General features: G+C 42.4%; 5 protein-coding genes across 5 annotated transcripts; all 5 read left to right on the forward strand.

Annotated features, from left to right (window-relative positions):
• Positions 1 to 145: 145 nt before the first annotated feature.
• Positions 146 to 5,575, forward strand: LOC135939650 (phenoloxidase-activating enzyme 1-like). The gene is made up of 8 exons (XM_065484138.1): positions 146 to 329; positions 1,721 to 1,887; positions 2,461 to 2,773; positions 3,396 to 3,495; positions 3,559 to 3,752; positions 4,318 to 4,419; positions 4,649 to 4,809; positions 5,319 to 5,575. Exons 1-8 carry the CDS (start codon positions 275 to 277, stop codon positions 5,472 to 5,474), a joined length of 1,248 nt encoding a protein of 415 aa, XP_065340210.1. The 5' UTR covers positions 146 to 274; the 3' UTR covers positions 5,475 to 5,575.
• Positions 5,576 to 5,994: 419 nt separating this feature from the next.
• LOC135938946 (annexin B9-like) lies at positions 5,995 to 8,941 on the forward strand. Its single transcript, XM_065483014.1, has 5 exons — positions 5,995 to 6,157; positions 7,568 to 7,744; positions 7,793 to 7,997; positions 8,200 to 8,526; positions 8,608 to 8,941. Exons 1-5 carry the CDS (start codon positions 6,029 to 6,031, stop codon positions 8,838 to 8,840), a joined length of 1,071 nt encoding a protein of 356 aa, XP_065339086.1. The 5' UTR covers positions 5,995 to 6,028; the 3' UTR covers positions 8,841 to 8,941.
• A 1,029-nt stretch (positions 8,942 to 9,970) lies between these two features.
• Positions 9,971 to 14,574, forward strand: LOC135938945 (presequence protease, mitochondrial). The gene is made up of 8 exons (XM_065483013.1): positions 9,971 to 10,371; positions 10,639 to 10,852; positions 11,057 to 11,542; positions 11,803 to 12,396; positions 12,519 to 13,045; positions 13,097 to 13,241; positions 13,376 to 13,745; positions 14,096 to 14,574. The coding sequence occupies exons 1-8, from the start codon at positions 10,058 to 10,060 to the stop codon at positions 14,479 to 14,481; spliced, it is 3,036 nt and encodes a 1,011-aa protein (XP_065339085.1). The 5' UTR covers positions 9,971 to 10,057; the 3' UTR covers positions 14,482 to 14,574.
• Positions 14,575 to 14,933: 359 nt separating this feature from the next.
• Positions 14,934 to 16,275, forward strand: LOC135939357 (thiosulfate sulfurtransferase/rhodanese-like domain-containing protein 3). Its single transcript, XM_065483684.1, has 4 exons — positions 14,934 to 15,154; positions 15,321 to 15,470; positions 15,855 to 16,017; positions 16,144 to 16,275. Exons 1-4 carry the CDS (start codon positions 15,040 to 15,042, stop codon positions 16,196 to 16,198), a joined length of 483 nt encoding a protein of 160 aa, XP_065339756.1. The 5' UTR covers positions 14,934 to 15,039; the 3' UTR covers positions 16,199 to 16,275.
• Positions 16,276 to 16,671: 396 nt separating this feature from the next.
• On the forward strand, positions 16,672 to 19,173 carry LOC135939913 (annexin A13-like). The gene is made up of 6 exons (XM_065484524.1): positions 16,672 to 16,784; positions 17,145 to 17,324; positions 17,384 to 17,603; positions 18,315 to 18,644; positions 18,710 to 18,891; positions 19,023 to 19,173. Exons 1-6 carry the CDS (start codon positions 16,710 to 16,712, stop codon positions 19,092 to 19,094), a joined length of 1,059 nt encoding a protein of 352 aa, XP_065340596.1. The 5' UTR covers positions 16,672 to 16,709; the 3' UTR covers positions 19,095 to 19,173.
• Positions 19,174 to 19,426: the final 253 nt, after the last annotated feature.

A 19,426-nucleotide genomic window follows, 5' to 3' on the forward strand; every position in this document is an offset into this window, starting at 1 on the left:
TGCCTCTTTCGCTGATTGAGAGGTCTCCTCTCTTGCTCAGGTGGCGTCAGGTCGCGGCGAGAGGCACCGGAGGAGAGGGAGGAGGGGAGATCCGACCTCCGACATTCGCGCGGTGACGTCAGGCGCGCGGTGAGAGCGACCTTGGACGCCGGCCGCCGTCGCCGCAGTTGTTTTGCTCGACTTGTGCGCGTCGGTCTCCTCGAGTGTGTGCGCGGTGTGTGTCTCTCCTCTCCTGAGTGAGAGAGAGTCGTCCGTGTCTCGGTCCTCCGTCGACATGCTGCTGATTTGGGCGTTGCTCTCCTCGGCCATCGTTGGCCTCACCCGCGCCCGTGAGTCCCTCGCACCCTCAACCCCCCCGAAACCTTAAAATCAAAGCAATGGCGAACGCGGAATTTTCTTATTTAAAATTCCGCGTGGGGAAGCGCCGGTTGCCAAGGAGAAGATAAAAAAATCATCCTGAAAACAGGTCTAACTCGATCTGGTAGATTTTTGAAAGAGAAATTTGTATCTGCTCGTTAGAATTAGCAAACAATTGGGGCTGAGAATGCGGAAAACTTTTTTCATTAATTTAATTAATTCAACCTGGGAAACCTTTAAAGAAAGAACTTAATTATTTATATCTGGACATATGAAACAGTGTGCTATAATTTATTTTATTTTAATATTGAGGACCCGAAAAAATAAATTACACAATTTAGTCGTAGTTAATATTTTTTTATTTAAATCCAGAATTAAAGCCGGTTACCACGGAAGTCTGAATTATGAAACGTATAAATGTTGAAGAAAAATTGAACTTATTCTTGCGGTGTTATCAAACAATTCGCATTGAATTTCAACTTGATTAAGTACTTATGAGATTAAAAATTAAAAAAAAAACTAATTCGTTAATAATTCAATGTAGAAATGTTTTTTTAAAAATGAAAAATCTATTCTCTATAAAAATGTTTATTTCCCTTGGGGGAAAAGAAAAAAACAGCACAAGATAAGCGTGTATTTTGTATATTAATATCTTCTGTCATTTTCTGTCTCACTGATTACGTGTGTCGTGTGTCAAATAAAATTTCGACATTTTTGATAACACGACGAGGACAAGTTCGATTTTTTTTTTCAACATTTACGCATTTCTGGAGATATGAATTCTTCATAAAATATCTAAAGGCAGAGAGTGCCCTGGAAAAGAAAAAAAAATTCTTGGTACATTTATGGTTAAAAATAATATTAAAAATTATTTGTTAATTATTTTAAATATACGCTTAATAAAAATAAATATTGATTTACATAAGCACAATCCTATATTTCCTTTAAAAATTCCTTATTTATTTGAAAATTTAAAATGCATGTTACCTTTCCTTACTGATATCAGGTGACTTTTCAATTAATCATGGAAAAACAAAGTTTGCTTGCAATTTGGGAAGATTTAATTTTTCTAGACCCCTGATGCCTACCTTATATAATTTAAAAAGTGTTTAGAATTTACCCTGAAGAATGAGAGGACCCTAAAAGAAAATATTTTGGAAACTAATTGAAAATATCCGTTAAACGTACCCTGGAAATGTGAACACCGTTGAGAGATTAACAAAATATTGAAGGTGGAATCAGAAGATTTATTAAAAATTCGGAATCGATCTCAATATGGGTCCTAATTTTATATTCCATCTAAATATTTTGACATTTCTTGCATTTCCGGTTTGTAAAATTAATTAATTCTACTTGCAATTAGAGGGAGAACCATGTTCGAACACGCTGAATGGGCAGCCTGGCATGTGCGTGTCCATCTACAACTGCTCGTCGGTGGTGCTGGTGCTACGCGAGCAACAACCCCTTTCTCAGGACGTCATCAAGCGGCTGCAATCTGCCCAGTGCGGCTTCCAAGGCACCACCCCCAAGGTCACAAAAATTCTTAATTACTTCAAAATAATAAATCGTTGAGGTATTAAAATATTATTTACTAAAAATACCTTGATAAATATCTTTTTGCAGGCATTAAAAAATTATTTAAGCCTATACAAATTTCATTCTGGAACTCTAATGCATTTTAAAGCCGAGTTTGTCGCCTATGGAATAAAATTAAATAAATTGCCGTGGGAAATGAATCTTTAATTATAGCAAGGCCTTGGCAGGTGCTCGTTGTGTGTGAATTTCTGTCCAGGAGGTTCGAAAAAAATGATACGGCCGCCGAGGGGCTAGATTGAACCAATGATTAGCAGCAATAATATTATTTTCACTTTCACCGAGCGTCATACGAACTTTACTTTCAAATTGAAGACATTATATTATTTCGTACTTTTCCTCACGAACGGACAAATTGACCTGCTTCATCAGAGCACGTTGATCGTGACAAAAAATAATTTAATCTTGCAAGTAACAAATTGCATTTTTAAATTTTATTTTTGGCACACATTAAAATTTAAGACTAATTTTGAAAACTATGTCAAAATATTGTGGGTTTAATTTTGTCAGGTGTGTTGTGCGGACCACCTTCCTCTACCGCCGAAGCAGACGACGGCGCGTCCGCCAACCAGACCGTCAAACAGGCCGACAAACAGGCCGCCGCCAACTAAGCCGTCGGTGGGGGTAGCAGGGACGACCACCTCGACGGTCAGACCTAACCCGGCGTCGGTCCTGCAAAGGGTCAACGTGGGGCCCAAGCACCCCAAGATCCACCTGCTGCCATTCGACCTGTGTGGCGTCTCCACCGCAGACCGGATCGTCAACGGCAAAAAGGCCGCGCTCAACCAACTGCCCTGGATGGCAAGATTGGGATACGAAACGAGTAAAGTTTAATAAAAGCAGCGGGGGCCAGATGTGCGATAAAATTGGTTCGCACTGCGCAGATCCAAGATGGCGTCTGAATGTGTGAAGCAAAAAACTCTCTTTGGATTGCCGTACGAGTGTCAAGAGTTTGTTTTTACGATCCAAAAGATAAAAAATTCAAATTATGTCGCAATATTGACGAAAACTTGGTTCTTTTCGCGCATTTTTACGTGACCGTTTTTTCGCGCCATGCTCCACCGGACGCCATGTCTGCGCGTCGCACGAATCTGGTCCTTGCTGAATAATAGGACTTTGGAATTGTACCTAAAGGTTGAGGAGAAGATTTTTGGAGGGTTTATTGAGAAAAAAGGAGAGTTTTTCCGAAAGTTTTCTTTTTAGTATTTTATCTCCGCTTTCAAACGTTCTACTCTGATTTTTTGAAATTATTTTTAAGCTTAAAAAAGACTTGAAATGCCTTTCAGCAGCTATTTTCATTTAAAATCAAGGAAAAACTGAAATAAGCAAGATTATTTGTGTCTCTTGGGTGAAAATAAATTTATATAATGACATTATTTTTTTTCCTTTAATCGCCGAACGCTTCAAACTTTGTTCAAATTAATTAATTTAATAAATTCTTTCAGGGTTCGGTGAGAGCTACCGGTGCGGAGGGTCAGTGCTGAGCAAGCGTTACGTTCTGACTGCGGCGCATTGCATGACAAAGCTGCCAAACGGACTAAAACTGTAACGATGAGCCCTGATTTTTTTTTTGTAAATATAGGTGAAATAATTTTGGTGCGCGGTTAGGATTTCCGTGCTGCTCGGCGAGCTGAACGCCAACCAGGAAATCGACTGTGATTTTCTGAACCCTACGGTCTGCAACCCTCCGCCGCAGTCTTTCCGCGTCGCGGAGGCCATTCCGCATCCGCAGTACTCGCCCACCACCGTGCAGAATGACATCGGCATCATCAGGCTCGACAGGGACGCTGATCTTACTACAGGTTCACAAAAATGCTTTTTTAAGATTTAAATTAAATCCAAAAAAATTAAAATGAAATGTTTGTTGAACAAAATCCAATTTGGAAAAAATTGCTGCGAAGGAAAATTTTATTTGATTTTTGCTGGTAACGATTGGCGCACATATTTTATGTTTATTTCAAATTTACTGCGGTTATAGCTGTTAATTAATACGAATGATTTTGAGGCAATATACAATTTTTTTAATTTTATTGCGTTTAGTATTTACGCTCCTCTCAGTCTCGAGTTTATAAAATTGAGTTTAAAACTTACAGAAAGAACAAAGCTAATTAAGATGGCACCGTGACTGTTTATTTTCAAATAAAATCCTTCGCATATTTAAAAAGCTATTTTAGCTTCCCAAAATGTAAACAATGGGGAATTCCACAGTTTAAAGTGCGCCACCGCAATTGTGTGAAAGCACGCGATAATTTAGCGGTTGACGCTCGTTTCTCTTATCAAAAGCTCGCCTCGTGAAACGAATCAAAATTTAATTCAAAATAATATGTTAACAAGTGTTGTAACAACTACTTTACCTTGTTTTTGCAGACGCAGTGAGGCCGATTTGCCTGCCAATCGGGAATATCCAGTTCAAAGACTTGAACCGCGTGAAGGCGTTCACCGTCGCTGGCTGGGGAACAACCGAACAAGGTAAAAAATTATTTTACGACGCATATGACATGGCCGTAAAATAAATTAAAATAAATTAACCCTGGGACTTGTCAACAACTGATTAAAAATAAATTGCATGTTCTCATTATAGCAAAATCTTGTATTTTTAGATGTGGTTAAATGTAGCTCCTGCATCTGAGAGGGGGTTAAGTCATGTGTGGTTTTTAACACTACTTCAAAAATTTTATCTCCTTGATTTTTCTTTCAGGCTCGTCTAGTCAGGAGTTGTTGTACGCGGACGTGCCGCCGGTGAGCAACCAACTGTGCAAAGACGCGTACGTTCGGCAGGCGCAAATCATCGACTCGCAGATCTGCGCCGGGGGACAGAGCCAGGATTCGTGTGACGGAGACAGTGGAGGACCGCTCATGGTATGCTTCGAATACTGCGCAAACACGGCCGCTTGAGGACACCCGCGAATAAATTCTGTATTTTTAATCCAAGTTTCATTTTTTGGAACTTCTCGTCATCCTGGAAATTGATCTACAGAATAATTTTAAATTCCAAGATGGCCGCTTACAGGCCTTTAAAGGATTTCTTTTCACGAAATTTGATTTAAGTTATTTTTTTAACAACTTTAAATATTCAAAATGAAGGCTGTAAGTAAATGGTTATAATGTTCTTCAACATGGCTGATTTTTTCAATCCCTTTTGGAATTTCATCAAAATGAAAAAAATTATTCTTTCAAGGCACACGATGAATAGGTAAATAGGTCATACATTGAATAAATTAATTCCAACACAACAGCAGCATCACATTCCACCGGTGAATCAATAGTACCTTTAAAGGTCTCGACCATATGGTGCCCTTTTGCAAGAACACTACGTTGTAAATGTTTAAATTAGGGACTGGATTGAATTTTTCTTCCGTTGTTGTTAGGTGCCGGACGCGGTGCACGGGGACCCAGCGCCACGCAGCGTGCAGGTGGGCATCGTGTCGTTCGGGCCGGTGCGTTGCGGCACCAAGGACATGCCGGGAGTGTACACGCGCGTCGGCTACTACGTCTCCTGGATCCTGGAAAACATGCGGCCCTGATTTGGAGCGAGAGACGTGCTAAACGAAATTTGATGTGTGACATAATTTTATAACATATATATAAATTAATAAAAATACGAATGCGTTTATTTTATTTAAAATTGGAGTGTTATTTACATCTGAATGAATAATGAACCCAAATTACAATAAAATTTTAATTTGATAAATACCACGAGTCCAGTTAAGGTTGATCTGCATACAATTTTTATTTCTTTAAATTTCAGGAATTGTACAAATTTAAAAAATGTGAGATAAAAATAAAAACTTCTCTGCGTTTTTATGCTAGATAAATTTAAAAAAATATTTCCTGAATGTCAACATTATTTGGTTTGTGTTTGTTTAACCAACAAAAATGTTCCTAAAAATTCCTAAGCATTGGTTGGTATCAACAGTTTGTGATTTTTATCGTTTGTTCTTCGTGCCTGGGAGCAATTAACAAAGCGTTTTGTTTGAAGAAAAGCTGAGTGGAGCGTTTGTCACGTTCGGCGTGGGGCCAGGGGGGTATAAGAGCGGCGCAGGAGCGGGGCTCGGCTCCAGTCCGGTCGCTAGCAGCCATGGCTCGAGTCGCGCTCCTGGTCGTGGGCCTCGCCCTCTCCGTCTCGGCCCAATACGGGGTCCCCAAGCCCCTCAACCAGCCCGGAGGCACCTTGCCCCCCGCACAGGCTGGATCAGAGCAGTGGCTGGTAAAATACTCCTATTTTATTTATTTTCTGGACACATTTTGTTTAAAAAAATTACGATAAATTTTTAAATGATTTAAACACTACTTATTTTTTAATAGACCGATTTTTTCTATTTTAAAAAAATTATTTTAGGTTTCTTTATTATAATTGAAAATTTTCTAGATAAATCTTCTTCCCTATTAGCGATCTTACATTTTAATTTACGCTTGAAATCGTTGGTTTTAAGCTGTATACTTAACAACGCAGAAGATTGTGGGTTAAAAGGCACATTATCTAATTTATTTTTTGTCGACATGATCTGAGCTTGCAATTAAGTCGCTGACGCAGATCACGCGGCAATTTAACACTTTGATTCTCAGATTTCACGCACGCGACAGTTTAGCCGGGCAAAAAAAACTGGTTGTGCCGCATCCGACTTATACATTTGAGTCTCGATAACCTGCGGGGCAAGGTCTTTCGTACGATCAATTTTCCTTTTACTGTGTCAACCGCACTCTCTCTAACAATCTCGAAACCAACAGATTCTTCTCTTCAATTACAAAACATTTTTTTTAATTGACATAGGAATTTCGTTGTGGATTTTATTTACAAATTTTTACGATTGTTTTCTTAGCAATTGCGTTCAAGGTTTGGGAAGCGACCGATTTGGCTAATTTGAAATGCGCAATTGCGTAGCAATTGTTGGTGCCCTCGGTGATGCCTCGCCGCTTGGCAACCGCACCAACTTTTGGGCACGCTTCTTCATTATTTGTCTATGCAAACGACCAGCAAGGCCGGCCGCCGATCTGCGTCTTCGTCTTCTCTCCCCGCGGGCTCTGTTGCTACGCGGAAAGGTCGAATCGCTTTCGTCTCGGCTCCCAGCGCGGCTCCGTTTGACCCGAGTGACCTTTGCTCAATTATTTCTATGCCGAGATGGGCCAACACTTTTACTCTTCTCGCCCGCAGACCGGCTCGACGCAGTAAAAAAACACGTTAAAAAACACTAAGACCTCCGCCCTTGGTCGAAATTGCCGCAATTGAAGCGTCAATTATCCAATAAGGAACTTTTGTTGCAAAATGAACGAATTTAATGCGTTTTTACTTGCAAAAATAAAATTTTGCCAAAAGCCTTGAAATGTAAATTGCCCTGCTAATAGAGCGAATTAAAAATTCCAGGAAAAGGAATTAAAAGTATTGTGTAATTTGTGTAGTTGCATACATCTTTGTTTATGATATTCTTATGACCAGGCATCACGCTCTTCCTATCTTTTTAGGAAAAAAATAAATAAATAAACAGGCGCCTATCTTGCTCTCTGTTTATGCAATTTTCGAAAGTTGGTCATTGGTTGTTTAACAATTTCACAAGAATTGCGTGAGCAGTGATTCAAAGCGGCCCTGACTTAAATTGATTTATTTTTTGTTTGTACATAGTTGAAGCCGACCGTGTTCCCGGCTTCGCGGTTCGACGCCCGCGCCGACGCCGACCTTCTGCACGAGGCCTTCAAGGGGCCGCTGGCCAATGAGTCAGTCATCGTGTCCATCCTGCCGCACCGCAGCCTCGCCCAGAGGCTCGTCATCGCCGACAAGTACAAGAAGTACCACGGAAAGGTGATTATAAAATAATAATTTTTGAAATAATTTTAACATTCTTGATAGGACCTGAGGGAAGAACTTAAGGAAGAGCTGAGCGGCCACATGGAGGACATCAGCAAGGGCATGGTGACCCCTCTGCCCATCCAGTACAGCAAGTTCCTCAAGGACGCCATGGAGGGCCCAGGAACGACCGAGGCTGAGCTCACCGAGATCCTCTGCGGCAACGACAACGCTATGATCAGAGACATCGTCCAGTCCTACACCGAGAGTAAGCATAAACTCCATGCAGCTTTAAAGGAAAACTACAATTTTGACGCTTGTTTACTCATTGGAAGCCTTTAAAGCCTAATGAAAAATAAAATTCAAATTTCCCGCCTTAGAGAGCTTAAATTTTAGCTTTAAAGGAGCTCATCTAATCCGCCATCTTGAAAAGTGGAGTATGCACTTATCATCCACCATTTTGATCTCAGGGTACGGAAAGCGTCTTCAGGCTGACCTGGAAAGTGAGACGTCCGGCGCCCTGGAGCGTCTGCTGGTTCTGTTGGTGCAGGCCAACCGCGACGAGTCCTACCTGGTGAACAACCAGAAGGTAAGCGACGACGTGGTGGCGCTGTACAACGGCGGCAAGGTCAACTGGCACGACGACCCGGCAAGGCTGAACCAGGTGCTGGCGCTTCGCAGCTTCCCGCACATCCGCAGGGTCTTCCTCGAGCTGTCCCGCAAGACCGGAAAGGACATTAAGGACCTGGTCGAGGAGCAGTTCTCCAGCGGCACTGAAGACGGATACGTTGCCTGCGGTGAGTCAACCACCCTGAGAATACTAATGGCTGCCCAGTTTAACTAAAGCATCAAATATTAATAAATCCATTTAATTTCAGTGCGAGTGATCCAGGACCCTCAGAAGTACTTCGCCAAGGTGCTGAACAAGGCGATGGAAGGTCTGGGCACCAACGACAAGACCCTGATCCGCGTCGCCCTGACCAGGTCTGAGATCGACCTTGGAAACATCAAGGAGGCCTACCAGCAGAAGTACCAGCGCTCCGTCATCAAGGACATCCAGGAGGAGACCTCTGGCAGCTACAGAAACATGCTGACCGCCATTTTCGAATAAAAAAAGCAAGGAACACGACCTCAGATGAGCAGGAGATACAAATAAAACTCCAACTTTTGTGACCAAATAAACATACAGAGTATTTTCCGTATTTTCATCAATGAATGATGTAATTTTTTCAACTGTAACCCATTAATATTTCAATTTTGACTGTATTCGTGATTGTAAAACATACAAAATCCAGTTTAGAAAAAATTGAAACTGCGTATGGGACATTTTTCCCATCAAACAGTGCGCACAGGAAGCGTGACGTACAAGTTGATTTGTCAAAATAAGGTTGTCAGCGGTTGAAAGCGAGTATGAAATCGGCGCTCGGACCGAGAGGATGCAACTCGCCATCGCCCTCAGCTGCCTGGTCGGTCTAATTGAATTGTTTATATGAAAATCTAGGGCGTTGCAAAATTCATCATTATCAATTGCTCAAAATTTAATTAAAATTTGAAGCTCTTTTGCTACGTGGTGGTGTTGCCGACGTTGATCGACGTGGAGGAACTGCACCCCCTCGTTGACATCTACTTCCTGGGGTTGTGCGCCTCACTTTTATACACCCTCCTGTGCTGCCACATCGCAGAGTTCGGCACCGAGCACTTCGACAAAATCAGCGGCACCAAACCCTGCAAACTAATGCCCACGAGTTAAAATTGTCCTCGCTGTGTATTTCAAATTGGTGACTTTCTTACTATAAAAATCATAAAAATCGCATTATGGGATCAAGAACTGACTTATTTCTCTTCTTGCATTTCCTTGGTACCTTTTTAAACAGCTGAAAATTGATCCAAATATTTTAAAATAATGATTTTCAAAATCTCCAAGGCTCAGTTTCAGTCATCTCACGAGTATAATAATAATTCTTTCAGAAGAATTCCCGCCGATTTGCATTGCACAACGTTGAGTTATAAGACTTCCCCCCTCCTGGTTCTTGCAAGAGAGTTGTTTTCAAGCATAGTGTAAAAGAGAGTAAACCTTTATATCAAGAACCTTAAATAAATTCTTTAAAATACAAATATTTTTCACTTAAAATCTATAAAAAAAACTCGAATAATTATTTCATCTCGATATTTATCTATACAAAATACTTAAAAATCGCTATATAAACAAAAACCTCTCCCCTCCTTTCCGCACACCAGTCTCATCAGCTGACCCGAGTTAAAAACATGCGTCCGTCCGCTCAACACTAACCTTGTCCACTGTCCCTTTATTCGGCCCTTTCTTACAAAATGTGGCGGCTAGCGGTAGGTCGTCTGGGCCGTCAGGTAGGACTGCGGCGGCACAGCGCCCTGGCAGGACTGAAGGGTCTCCGAGAGGGCGCCGAAGTGGAAGGATTCGAGGTGCTGCAAGTGACACGGGTGCCGGAGCTCTTTCTCGAGCCGGTGGTGCGGCTGGAGCATGCGGCCACTGGTGCCCAGTACCTGCACCTCGCCAGGGCCGATGACCGTAACAATGCATTCGCCGCCGCCTTCCGCACGTCGCCCAGGGACTCGACCGGACTGCCGCACATCCTCGAGCACGTCACCCTCTGCGGCAGCCAAAAGTAATAATAGATAAAAGGCAGAGAATTGCTTTAAATCATTGATTTTTTGAAGTTTTCTGCAAAATTAACATTGGTAATTTTATCAAAATTGGTGGGCACAATCTGTAATATTACCAAAATCTCGCATTCATAAATAAAACTGCACTGAAAAGTGTGACGTAATCAGTAGTCAAGATCTGTAATATGACCTTTCTCTTGTTTAATTTTCGGGAAAACGCTACCAATTGCCAGGATCTGTAATTTTACCAATTATTTATCAAATTTCAGGTATCCAGTGCGTGACCCGTTTTTCAAGATGTTAAACCGGTCGCTGGCGAGCTTCATGAACGCGATGACAGGCCCTGATTACACGGTTTACCCGTTCAGCACGCCTAACCAAAAGGACTACGAGCAGCTGTTGTCCGTGTACGCAGACGCCGTCTTCAGGCCACTGCTCAGAGACCTCGATTTTTGCCAAGAGGGCTGGCGGCTTGAGCATGAGGTAAAGAAACTTGGCAAGAGCTCTTTTTTGGCATGCCGTGAGACAAAATCAGTCGAGCCAAAGAGAAAATAATAATTGGTTGTTCTGGAAACTTAGATGAACCCCTTTAAACAACGAATTATGTCTCTTCACATAGTCTGTTAATTTAAATGGACTACATAAATTTTAAAATAACAAAAATTCTGACCCTGATGATGTCCTCAGGTCGTGGGTGACCCTTCAAGCCCTCTGGTGCTGCGCGGCGTGGTCTTCAACGAGATGAAAGGTGTGTTTGCCGACCCGCAGTCGCGACTGCACCAGCACCTCCTCTCGTACCTGCTGCCTGGCGACACGTACGCCCACTCTTACGGTGGAGAGCCGCTCTGCATTCCTGCCCTGACGGCTGATGACCTGCGGCGCTTCCACGCCCGCTGCTACCACCCTAGCAACGCGCGGTTCGTCTCCTACGGCAGCCTGCCCCTGGCGGACACTCTGGGGCGCCTGCAGCGCGAGCAGCTGGCCGCCTTCGACCGTCAGGAGCCCGTAGCAGCTGTTTCCAGGGAGTCCAGGTGGAGCCAGCCACGCAGGGTGCACCTGGCGTGCGCCCCTGACCCACTTGGGGCCGCCACCAACCCTGAGAAACGCTCCACCATCGCCGTGGCCTACGCCTGTGGTGACGCTGCGGACGTCTACCAGACATTTTCACTTCAGGTGAGGGGAAATTTAGCGGGGTCACCAGTAAAAGGCCCAGTAAGGGAGAATTCCTTTAAAAGGGCGTGGTCAGGAGGTTCAACTGTACATCTCTGTGGCTTGTTGTATCTTTGGCAATTTCAAAAAGGGGGCGTGGGCTCTACAATTACATTTAAAACCAATTATATATCAGATTAAATATTTAAATTGGTTTATAGACTCCAAATTTAGCTTATGGCTATCCTTTAAAATTTTTCAAAACCAGAACCAACCTTTTTCAGGTGCTGTCAGAGCTGTTGCTTGGTGGACCGACCTCTGTTCTGCACAGGGCTCTTATCGAACCGGGCATTGGCGATGGATTCGCGCCATGCACCTACTTTGAGGCACAGACGCGCGACACATTCTTCTCAGTTGGCCTTCAGGGCGTGTCTGAGAAGCAGTTCGACGAGGTCCAGGCCGCGATTGACGGCGCCCTGCTCAGGGCCCGCGACCAGGGCTTTGAACAGGAGCACGTGGAGGCCGTGCTGCACTCATTGGAGCTGGGCGCCAAGACGCAGTCGGCCAGCTTCGGCCTCAACCTGGCGCTTGGCATCCTGCCCTCGTGGAACCACGGTGCCGACCCTGTGGACTGTCTCAACCTGGCGGCCCACGTTTCACGGTTGCGCAAACAGCTGGCCGCGGAACCCGCCTTCCTGCAGACGCTGCTTGACCAGTATTTGTGCTCTAATACTCACAAGTTGACCATTTCTGTGTCACCTGATGAGGCGTATGACGAGAAACTGGCCCAAGAGGAGGAGCAAGTCCTGGCTGAAAAGGTCGCCCAGCTGGACGAGGAGACCACCAGATTGGTGCTGGAGCGGGAAACACAATTGCAGGTTTGTTAATTGAATTTTACTCACAGGTTATGATTTTTAAATAGCAATTTCGTAGAATTTTTTGAATTAGCTGTTTGGTTGACGATTTTTACTAAAATGACCTTTCCTTTACCCTGTGACAGGCGGAGCAGATGCAGGAGGTGGACGCATCCTGTCTTCCCACCCTCTCTGTGGCCGACCTGAGCGCTGAGCCACAGGCATACGCCCTGAAGGGATGTCGTTTGGCCGATAAGCTGCCGTTGTTTATCTTTCCCCAACCGACGAACGGCGTGACGCACTTCCGAGCCCTGCTGGACGCTTCAGGGCTGGATCCTGAGCTCAGGGAGGGCTACCTCCCGCTTTTGCTGGCAGTTGCCACCCAAATGGGCACCGCCAGCAGCGACTACCGCCGCTTCGACCGCAGGGTGCAGCTTTGCACCTCAGGTCTCGCCGTCACAGGACACATTGTGGAGCACCCTGTCGAGGCTGGACAGTACCTTGATGCAGTCTTGCTGTCCTCTGTGTGTCTGGACAGGAATGTTGGACGCATGATGGACCTGTGGAGAGAATTGCTGATTGAGCCGAGTTTCTCAGACGCTGAGCGGCTGCAGACTTTGATCCGCTCCACCGCAGCTGAACTGGCCAATGGCCTCGCCTACTCAGGACACAGGTATGGACAGGAAGGCCCTTTTAATTATGAATTTTAATTTTTGTTTGTTAGGTATGCCATGTTAAATGCTAGTAGCAGACTGTCTGCGGCTGGACTCCGCAGGGAAAAAGACTCAGGACTGGCTTTTGTCGCACAGATGAAGAAGTTTGCTTCCTTGGATGATCAGGGTGTGGCCCAAACTCTTCAGAAGCTGCAGGTGCCCATTAAGATTGATAAAAATAACCGTGAATTAAATAGTTTGGTTTTTGTTTCATTATTTTAAATATTTTCGTTTTATTTTAAATATTAATTTATTTTTTTATCTAACAAACGATATTTCTCTTTGAACAGGAGCTGGCTGCAAGTCTTTACCGTAGCAACCTTCGCTTCTCCCTGAACGTAAGTCCTGGGGAGGGTGAAGCGGCCGCCCTGAAGCACCTGGAGGCCGATTTGGCTTCCAGCCTGAAAAACGCACCCTTTGAGCGGCTCTTTGTGCCAAATGAAGCAATTCAGTCGGCTGGAACTTCAAGCTCGGAGCACCACGTGCGACCACTGCCCGTGGGCTACCTTGGAAGGAGCATTGCCACCGGCGTGCCCCTCCTACACCCTGACTACGCGGCCCTCAGGATCACAGCCCAGCTGCTGTCGGCCAGGTTCCTCCATCCTGAGGTCAGAGAACGCGGTGGAGCCTACGGTGGAGGCGCTACTATCAGTACCTCTGGTAAGCAAAAAAATAGTCGTTAAAATGAAAAATTAAAATAAATTTAAATTAAATTTGATGCTGAAGACAAAAGTCAATAAAACAATTGTGCGATTTTTTAAAGTTAAAATTTACGCTTATAGTTTTTTGTAAAAGGATAATTTTAAAAATAACAAAATAATCTGCTTCAAAATTTTTTACTAGAATTCCAAATTTTGTCACTTTTTTATTAATTTCTTTGGCTTGATAGTATTTTGGTGTTTGCCATTTTTTTCTTTTTAGAAAAAGACCTGAAATGTATAATCCTTAAAACTGTTATTATATGCTCCAAAACACGATTAAAATACCCCATTTTTGGCAAATCTTTCCAGGTAACTTCACTTTTTACTCATATCGAGACCCCGAAGCGAGCCAAAAGACGCCCGAGGTGTTCAGCCGGGCTGCTTCCTGGCTTTTAGACAGTGAAAACATCCGCCAGGAACACGTAGACGAGGCCAAGTTAAATGTATTCCAAAAGGTGGATGCGCCGACGGCCCCTGGCGACCGCGGCGCCGCCAACTTCCTCACCGGACTCGACCTGGAGATGCTGCAGAGGCACCGGCTGGCGCTCAAAGCCGTCAGCGTGGAGGACGTGCGCCGTGTGGCCGCCCAGCACCTGCACCAGCGGCCTGACAGGCCCCTCACGGTAGCTACCACGCTCATCGGGCCGCCGGCGCCGCATTTGGACCAATCGTGGCGAGTGATCAGTGCCCCGTAGTCATTTTTGTTGTGGACTGTACCTGTTAAGACTTAATAATTATGTTTTTAATAAAAATATGGTAGAAATAAATTAGTCAAAGCTTTCTAATAATTAGTATAATATAAAGTCGTTCACCTTCTATTAGAATTAATATTTTAAATAATATTTTCCCGCATTTAAGAACTTATGCAATCAATCCTTGATGATTTTTTAAATATTATATAGCATCCAATATCAAATTGATTTTATTAAATATTGATGCGTTCTCTTTTCCTTGGATTATTCATAATTATGAGAATTTGCTTGAGGTGTGCAACTGGCCTAGCACGAAAAGGGCACGGGTTGCCTATATTTGCAGCCAGACTGATGACTGGACTGCAGCGCCGTGCTCGGAAATTCGTCAAATTTCGGCGCCCGGCTCCACTCCTCCACACTGCATGCAAGCAGGCAAAATAATAACAAAGTCAGCTGACACCGGTCGTGGGCCGGGAGTCGTTCACCTGATAAAAAAGGAAGGGAATTTGACCAATCGCGTTGTCGCGGAAACCGTCAAGCACAACACCGCTTAAATCCTTCATGAGGAGAGTGATATTCGGTTTGGTCCGCTTTGGCCGGGTTTTTAGTGCCGCGCCACGCACACCGCTGAAGCCACCGAATTTTCTGCTGCAGCCGAGTACCTGCATTTTGCCAGGTAAATTCCATCTCTGGTCTGGTTTTATTTGTTTTTCTCGGGTAAATAGTGGTTCGTGTTTGCTGGCCCCCTGGTGCGCCAATTAATTACTTTAAATTTTAGACAAATAGGGGCCTTTTAACGTCACATAAATTATTCAAGCGGAACTTCAATTCGACCTTTGCAGTTCGAACAATGTCGGGAGACCGGAAAATTGACTTATCTTACGAGGACCTGTTGGAGCTGAAGGCACAGGGCGGCATCGTCCTGGTTGACGTAAGGGAGCACAAGGAGATCCAGGAGACTGGGAAGCTGCCTGGCAGCATCCATATTCCACGTATGAATTATCTTTTTGTTGCTCTTTTTTGCCGGATTCGTGCGTCACGTCAGCCATGAACCTAATTGTATTCTTACACCGTGTCACCCTACAGTTTTTAATACCTTATAATTTTCAAAGTAGATTAATAAAAAAATATTTTAAATAAGTATTTTAAAATGATTTTAAGCATTGATTCATTATATAAGAATCGTTAAATTTATTCAATTTAAACGTATGCAGTGCAACAATCGAGATAAAAAAAACTTAAAATTTGATTAATGGGACAAATTTTTTCATTAAATTAATTTTTTAAATTAAATAACTAAATTTTTGTAATTTTAATTTTATTTAATGTAAGATTTTTACGTAATTTTTGGTCATCCCTGTTTGATTTTTAATCAGTTGGGGAGCTGCAGCAGGCGTTGAAGAGCTCAGCGGACGAGTTTAAAAAGAAGTACGAAGGCGCCGACCTTCCGACGAAGACCTCCGAGCTGGTCTTCTCGTGCAAAGGAGGAATGAGGAGCCGCAAAGCCATGGCCGCCGCCCAGGAAGTCGGATTCACCAAGTTCGTTTCCCCTTTTTCTTCAATTATTGTTTGCTCTTTTACGACGCAATATAAACAGATTATCAGTACATTTTGGTTTGGATTTTACTAACTAAAATTACATTCATTTTATTTTTTTATTTGCAGTGTTCGCCATTACGCTGGTGGCTGGTTGGACTGGGAAGCCAAGACTAAGAATTAAACGAAGAAAACGACTCTATTTTAGTCATCGTGTTATTTGCAAATAATAAATATTTCTTTTATTTTCAAAAATAGTAATTTCTCGTTTCTTTTATGACCTGTTATTAAAACGTTTGCAGCTGCTTGTCAGTGTGTCACAGTCCTAGACAGGTTATAAAATCATGATCATTATGAAAAATATCTTGAAATATCACATGAATTAATAAAAATAACATCTTCTTTACGAATCGCGTTGTGATCCTTTTTTAAGGCCGAAAACACGGTGGCAATTGAATTATAAAAAATTGAAAATTTTATGTAATAGTCTATATATCCTTTGTGCCTAATAAATAGGCTTTTACTTCACTTAAATATAACAAGGCAAACAAAAAATATGCACCAATAAATCAATAATGTTGTGGTTCATCGTGGGGTTAAAGAGGAGCGTAAAAGTTTTGACCCTGTGAGGGGCGCGAGACGTATATAAGAGTGGCGTCTCGCGTTGAGGAAATGATAATTTAAATTGTATCAACATGGCTCGACTCGTACTGCTGCTCTTGAGCCTCGTCCTTTGTGCCTCGATTGGCCATGCTCAAAATGATCCAAAAGTGAGTTGTCAAATTATTTGATTACACGTTTTATTTAAAATGATTTGCTTGAATACTAATATTACTTTGAAAATTAAATCTTGACCGTAAGAATAAATAAAAAAAACATTGGCTCTAAAACAAATAATCTGAGCCTGACGTTGCTACGCGGAAAACTTCTTGCTCATATTGCTTTGACCTTTTTGCTGTAAATAAATAATTATTTATTTTTTAAGGATTCACAAAGGAATCAATTTTTTAATGACTACTTTCCTCCACTATCACTGTTTGAAATAAATTAAACTACTCTATCACAGTTTGACTTTTGATAAAAAAATTAGTTGCGAGTTGTTGGATACATCAAATTTTTTCGGCTTGCAGCCAAAGCCAACAGTGTTCCCAGGGTATCCATTTGACGCTGAAGCCGACGCCGATAATCTGCACGAAGCAATGAATTCACAGCAACAGTCCAATCCATTGGCCATCGAATCCATCCTGTCGCGACGCAGCCTCCAACAAAGACTCACAATTGCGGAAAAGTACAAATTGAGTTACGGAAAGGTCCGTTCCTCTGTGATATACAGAGTACCAAAACTAATTAATATTTTTTCCATAAATAGAATCTGGAAAGCGATATAACCAAATACGCAGAAAGCTGTCTAACTTGTTTCTCGTTCGGGCGCATGGGCGAGCTTATGTTTAGTCCTCTGCCCGTGCAGTACAGCCATCATCTAAGTAAAGCCATGGTTGGTCCGGGGACGACCGAGTCGGTGCTCACCGAGATACTTTGCGGCAACAAAAACAACATGATCAGAAACATCACCCAGGCGTACGCCGAGAGTAAGTGTCTCTTCAACCTGTAAATATATAAAATCAAAAATATAAAAAATATTCTCTAAGAGACCATGTGATTTTCAACTCAATTTAAATTGCTTTACAAGCAAAAATAGTTAGCATGATTTTATTACAAATGAACATGAAGTTCTTATAAAAATAACTAGATAATTATTTATGATATCGTTATTGCTATTAAGAAAATACCTTTGAATTTATTTCATATATTATTTTATTGTTTTTACATCAATATTTACAATTTTAGGATACTACGGTTGTTCCAATTTCTGCTAATTTCAAAATTTGTGAAACTTATATACATAGAACACGGTAATGTTTTTTCAATTTCACGTTTTATTGCAAAAACTTTTTTCTTGTAAGCTTTTAGGATATGAGTATTCTTTTATTAATCTAATGAAATCTAAGAAACAAACATTATCATACTGTTTTGTCAAAACACTATAAAAGGTGTCATTAATTTTATGATTTATATAATGATGCATGAATCGTTTGATAGATTTCGATAGTTGTTTAACTTACAATACAATATCTTGAAAGTCCATGATACAAAGATTATTACAATACTTTATAAACACTTTCCAGAAAAATTGATTAAAAAATATTTTTAAAAAATCAGTGCAAACAATTAATTCCTCTTTTAAATATTTGAACACATTGACGAGTGTCCTGTGAAAAAAATCACCTTTTCACCTTCAGGGTATGACGGCAAGAGCTTACTGGCCGATCTGGAGGGCGAGACTTCGGGCGATCTGAAGAGTCTGTTGGTGCTGTTGATGCAGGCGAACCGCACCGGGCCGCACCTGGTGAACGCCCAGGCTGTGAAGGACGACGTGTTGGCGCTGTACAACAACGGTGAGATCAACTGGCGTGAAGACTCCAGCAGGCTGAATGAGGTGCTGGCGCGGCGCAGCGTCCAGCACATCCGCTGGGTCTTGCAAGGGCTGTCCCGCAAGACCGGAAAGAACATCAAAGAAAATGTCGATGAACAATTCTACTTTGGCAACAAAAAAGGATATCTCGCGTGCGGTTAGTGTCAAGTATTTGGAATTAAATTTTCTGCAATATTTATTTTTCAAATTAAAAAATTTCAGTGCGCATGATTCAAGAACCTGAGGAATACTTTGCTGATGTTTTGAACGATGCAATCAATGGTTTGGGTACTAGTGAAGATGCCTTGATTCGTGTCATTCTGACCAGATCGGAGATCGACCTGGGAACCATCTCGGAAAAGTACGAGCAGAAATACGGGCGCTCTGTCATTGACGACATTAAGGTACGAGTAGCTGTCAGGATGCAAAAAATATTTTATCCTTTTGATGCGGCCACTTTGCCCTTCATGAGGTGCTTCAGCGATTGAATATGAAGATTTCCGCACAAAATTTGCCTAATATATGTGGTTCACAGGGAGACACCGGAGGTTTCTACAAGAACATGCTGTTGGCCTTTTTCGGCGAGGATGCTAACGGGAGGAATTAACCTAAAAATTAGGTGGATAAACGTTACATATGTCTACGCATTTGTTATAAGAATAAAATAAATGACAAAATACAGCATTGCCGATTGTGTCCAGTCATCAAAAAACCATTTTGCACAAACCTATACAGAGGTTCAATTTTTGTATTTAAAATGGAAAGAAAGCCGTTCAATATTTATGGTGATGGTAATTTTTGGACTGTGGTGGGAGATAAACTTTTAATTCGGCGAGGTGCGCAAAATTGTTTAAAATATCACGGTGTCAACAGTCACGTTTTGCCACATTGCTAATTTATGGTTCAATTTGCTATTGCTCCTGGGCTGTCTCCGTTTGC

The sequence above is a fragment of the Cloeon dipterum genome, chromosome 3 (assembly GCF_949628265.1).
Source record: "Cloeon dipterum chromosome 3, ieCloDipt1.1, whole genome shotgun sequence".
In the NCBI taxonomy this organism is placed as follows: Eukaryota; Metazoa; Arthropoda; class Insecta; order Ephemeroptera; family Baetidae; genus Cloeon; species Cloeon dipterum.

Bases quoted from the DNA above. Each gene is read 5' to 3' on its own strand.
- LOC135939650 (XM_065484138.1), top strand. From the start codon at position 275: ATGCTGCTGATTTGGGCGTTGCTCTCCTCGGCCATCGTTGGCCTCACC. The intron at 330-1,720 runs GTGAGTCCCTCG...ACTTGCAATTAG, and splicing joins CGTTGGCCTCACCCGCGCCC to AGGGAGAACCATGTTCGAAC. The intron at 4,420-4,648 runs GTAAAAAATTAT...TTTTTCTTTCAG, and splicing joins CTGGGGAACAACCGAACAAG to GCTCGTCTAGTCAGGAGTTG.
- LOC135938946 (XM_065483014.1), top strand. From the start codon at position 6,029: ATGGCTCGAGTCGCGCTCCTGGTCGTGGGCCTCGCCCTCTCCGTCTCG. The intron at 6,158-7,567 runs GTAAAATACTCC...GTTTGTACATAG, and splicing joins CTGGATCAGAGCAGTGGCTG to TTGAAGCCGACCGTGTTCCC. The intron at 7,745-7,792 runs GTGATTATAAAA...CATTCTTGATAG, and splicing joins ACAAGAAGTACCACGGAAAG to GACCTGAGGGAAGAACTTAA.
- LOC135938945 (XM_065483013.1), top strand. From the start codon at position 10,058: ATGTGGCGGCTAGCGGTAGGTCGTCTGGGCCGTCAGGTAGGACTGCGG. The intron at 13,046-13,096 runs GTATGGACAGGA...TTTGTTTGTTAG, and splicing joins CTCGCCTACTCAGGACACAG to GTATGCCATGTTAAATGCTA. The intron at 13,746-14,095 runs GTAAGCAAAAAA...AAATCTTTCCAG, and splicing joins CGCTACTATCAGTACCTCTG to GTAACTTCACTTTTTACTCA.
- LOC135939357 (XM_065483684.1), top strand. From the start codon at position 15,040: ATGAGGAGAGTGATATTCGGTTTGGTCCGCTTTGGCCGGGTTTTTAGT. The intron at 15,471-15,854 runs GTATGAATTATC...ATTTTTAATCAG, and splicing joins TGGCAGCATCCATATTCCAC to TTGGGGAGCTGCAGCAGGCG. The intron at 16,018-16,143 runs GTTCGTTTCCCC...TTTTATTTGCAG, and splicing joins CAGGAAGTCGGATTCACCAA to TGTTCGCCATTACGCTGGTG.
- LOC135939913 (XM_065484524.1), top strand. From the start codon at position 16,710: ATGGCTCGACTCGTACTGCTGCTCTTGAGCCTCGTCCTTTGTGCCTCG. The intron at 17,325-17,383 runs GTCCGTTCCTCT...TTCCATAAATAG, and splicing joins ACAAATTGAGTTACGGAAAG to AATCTGGAAAGCGATATAAC. The intron at 17,604-18,314 runs GTAAGTGTCTCT...TTTCACCTTCAG, and splicing joins CACCCAGGCGTACGCCGAGA to GGTATGACGGCAAGAGCTTA.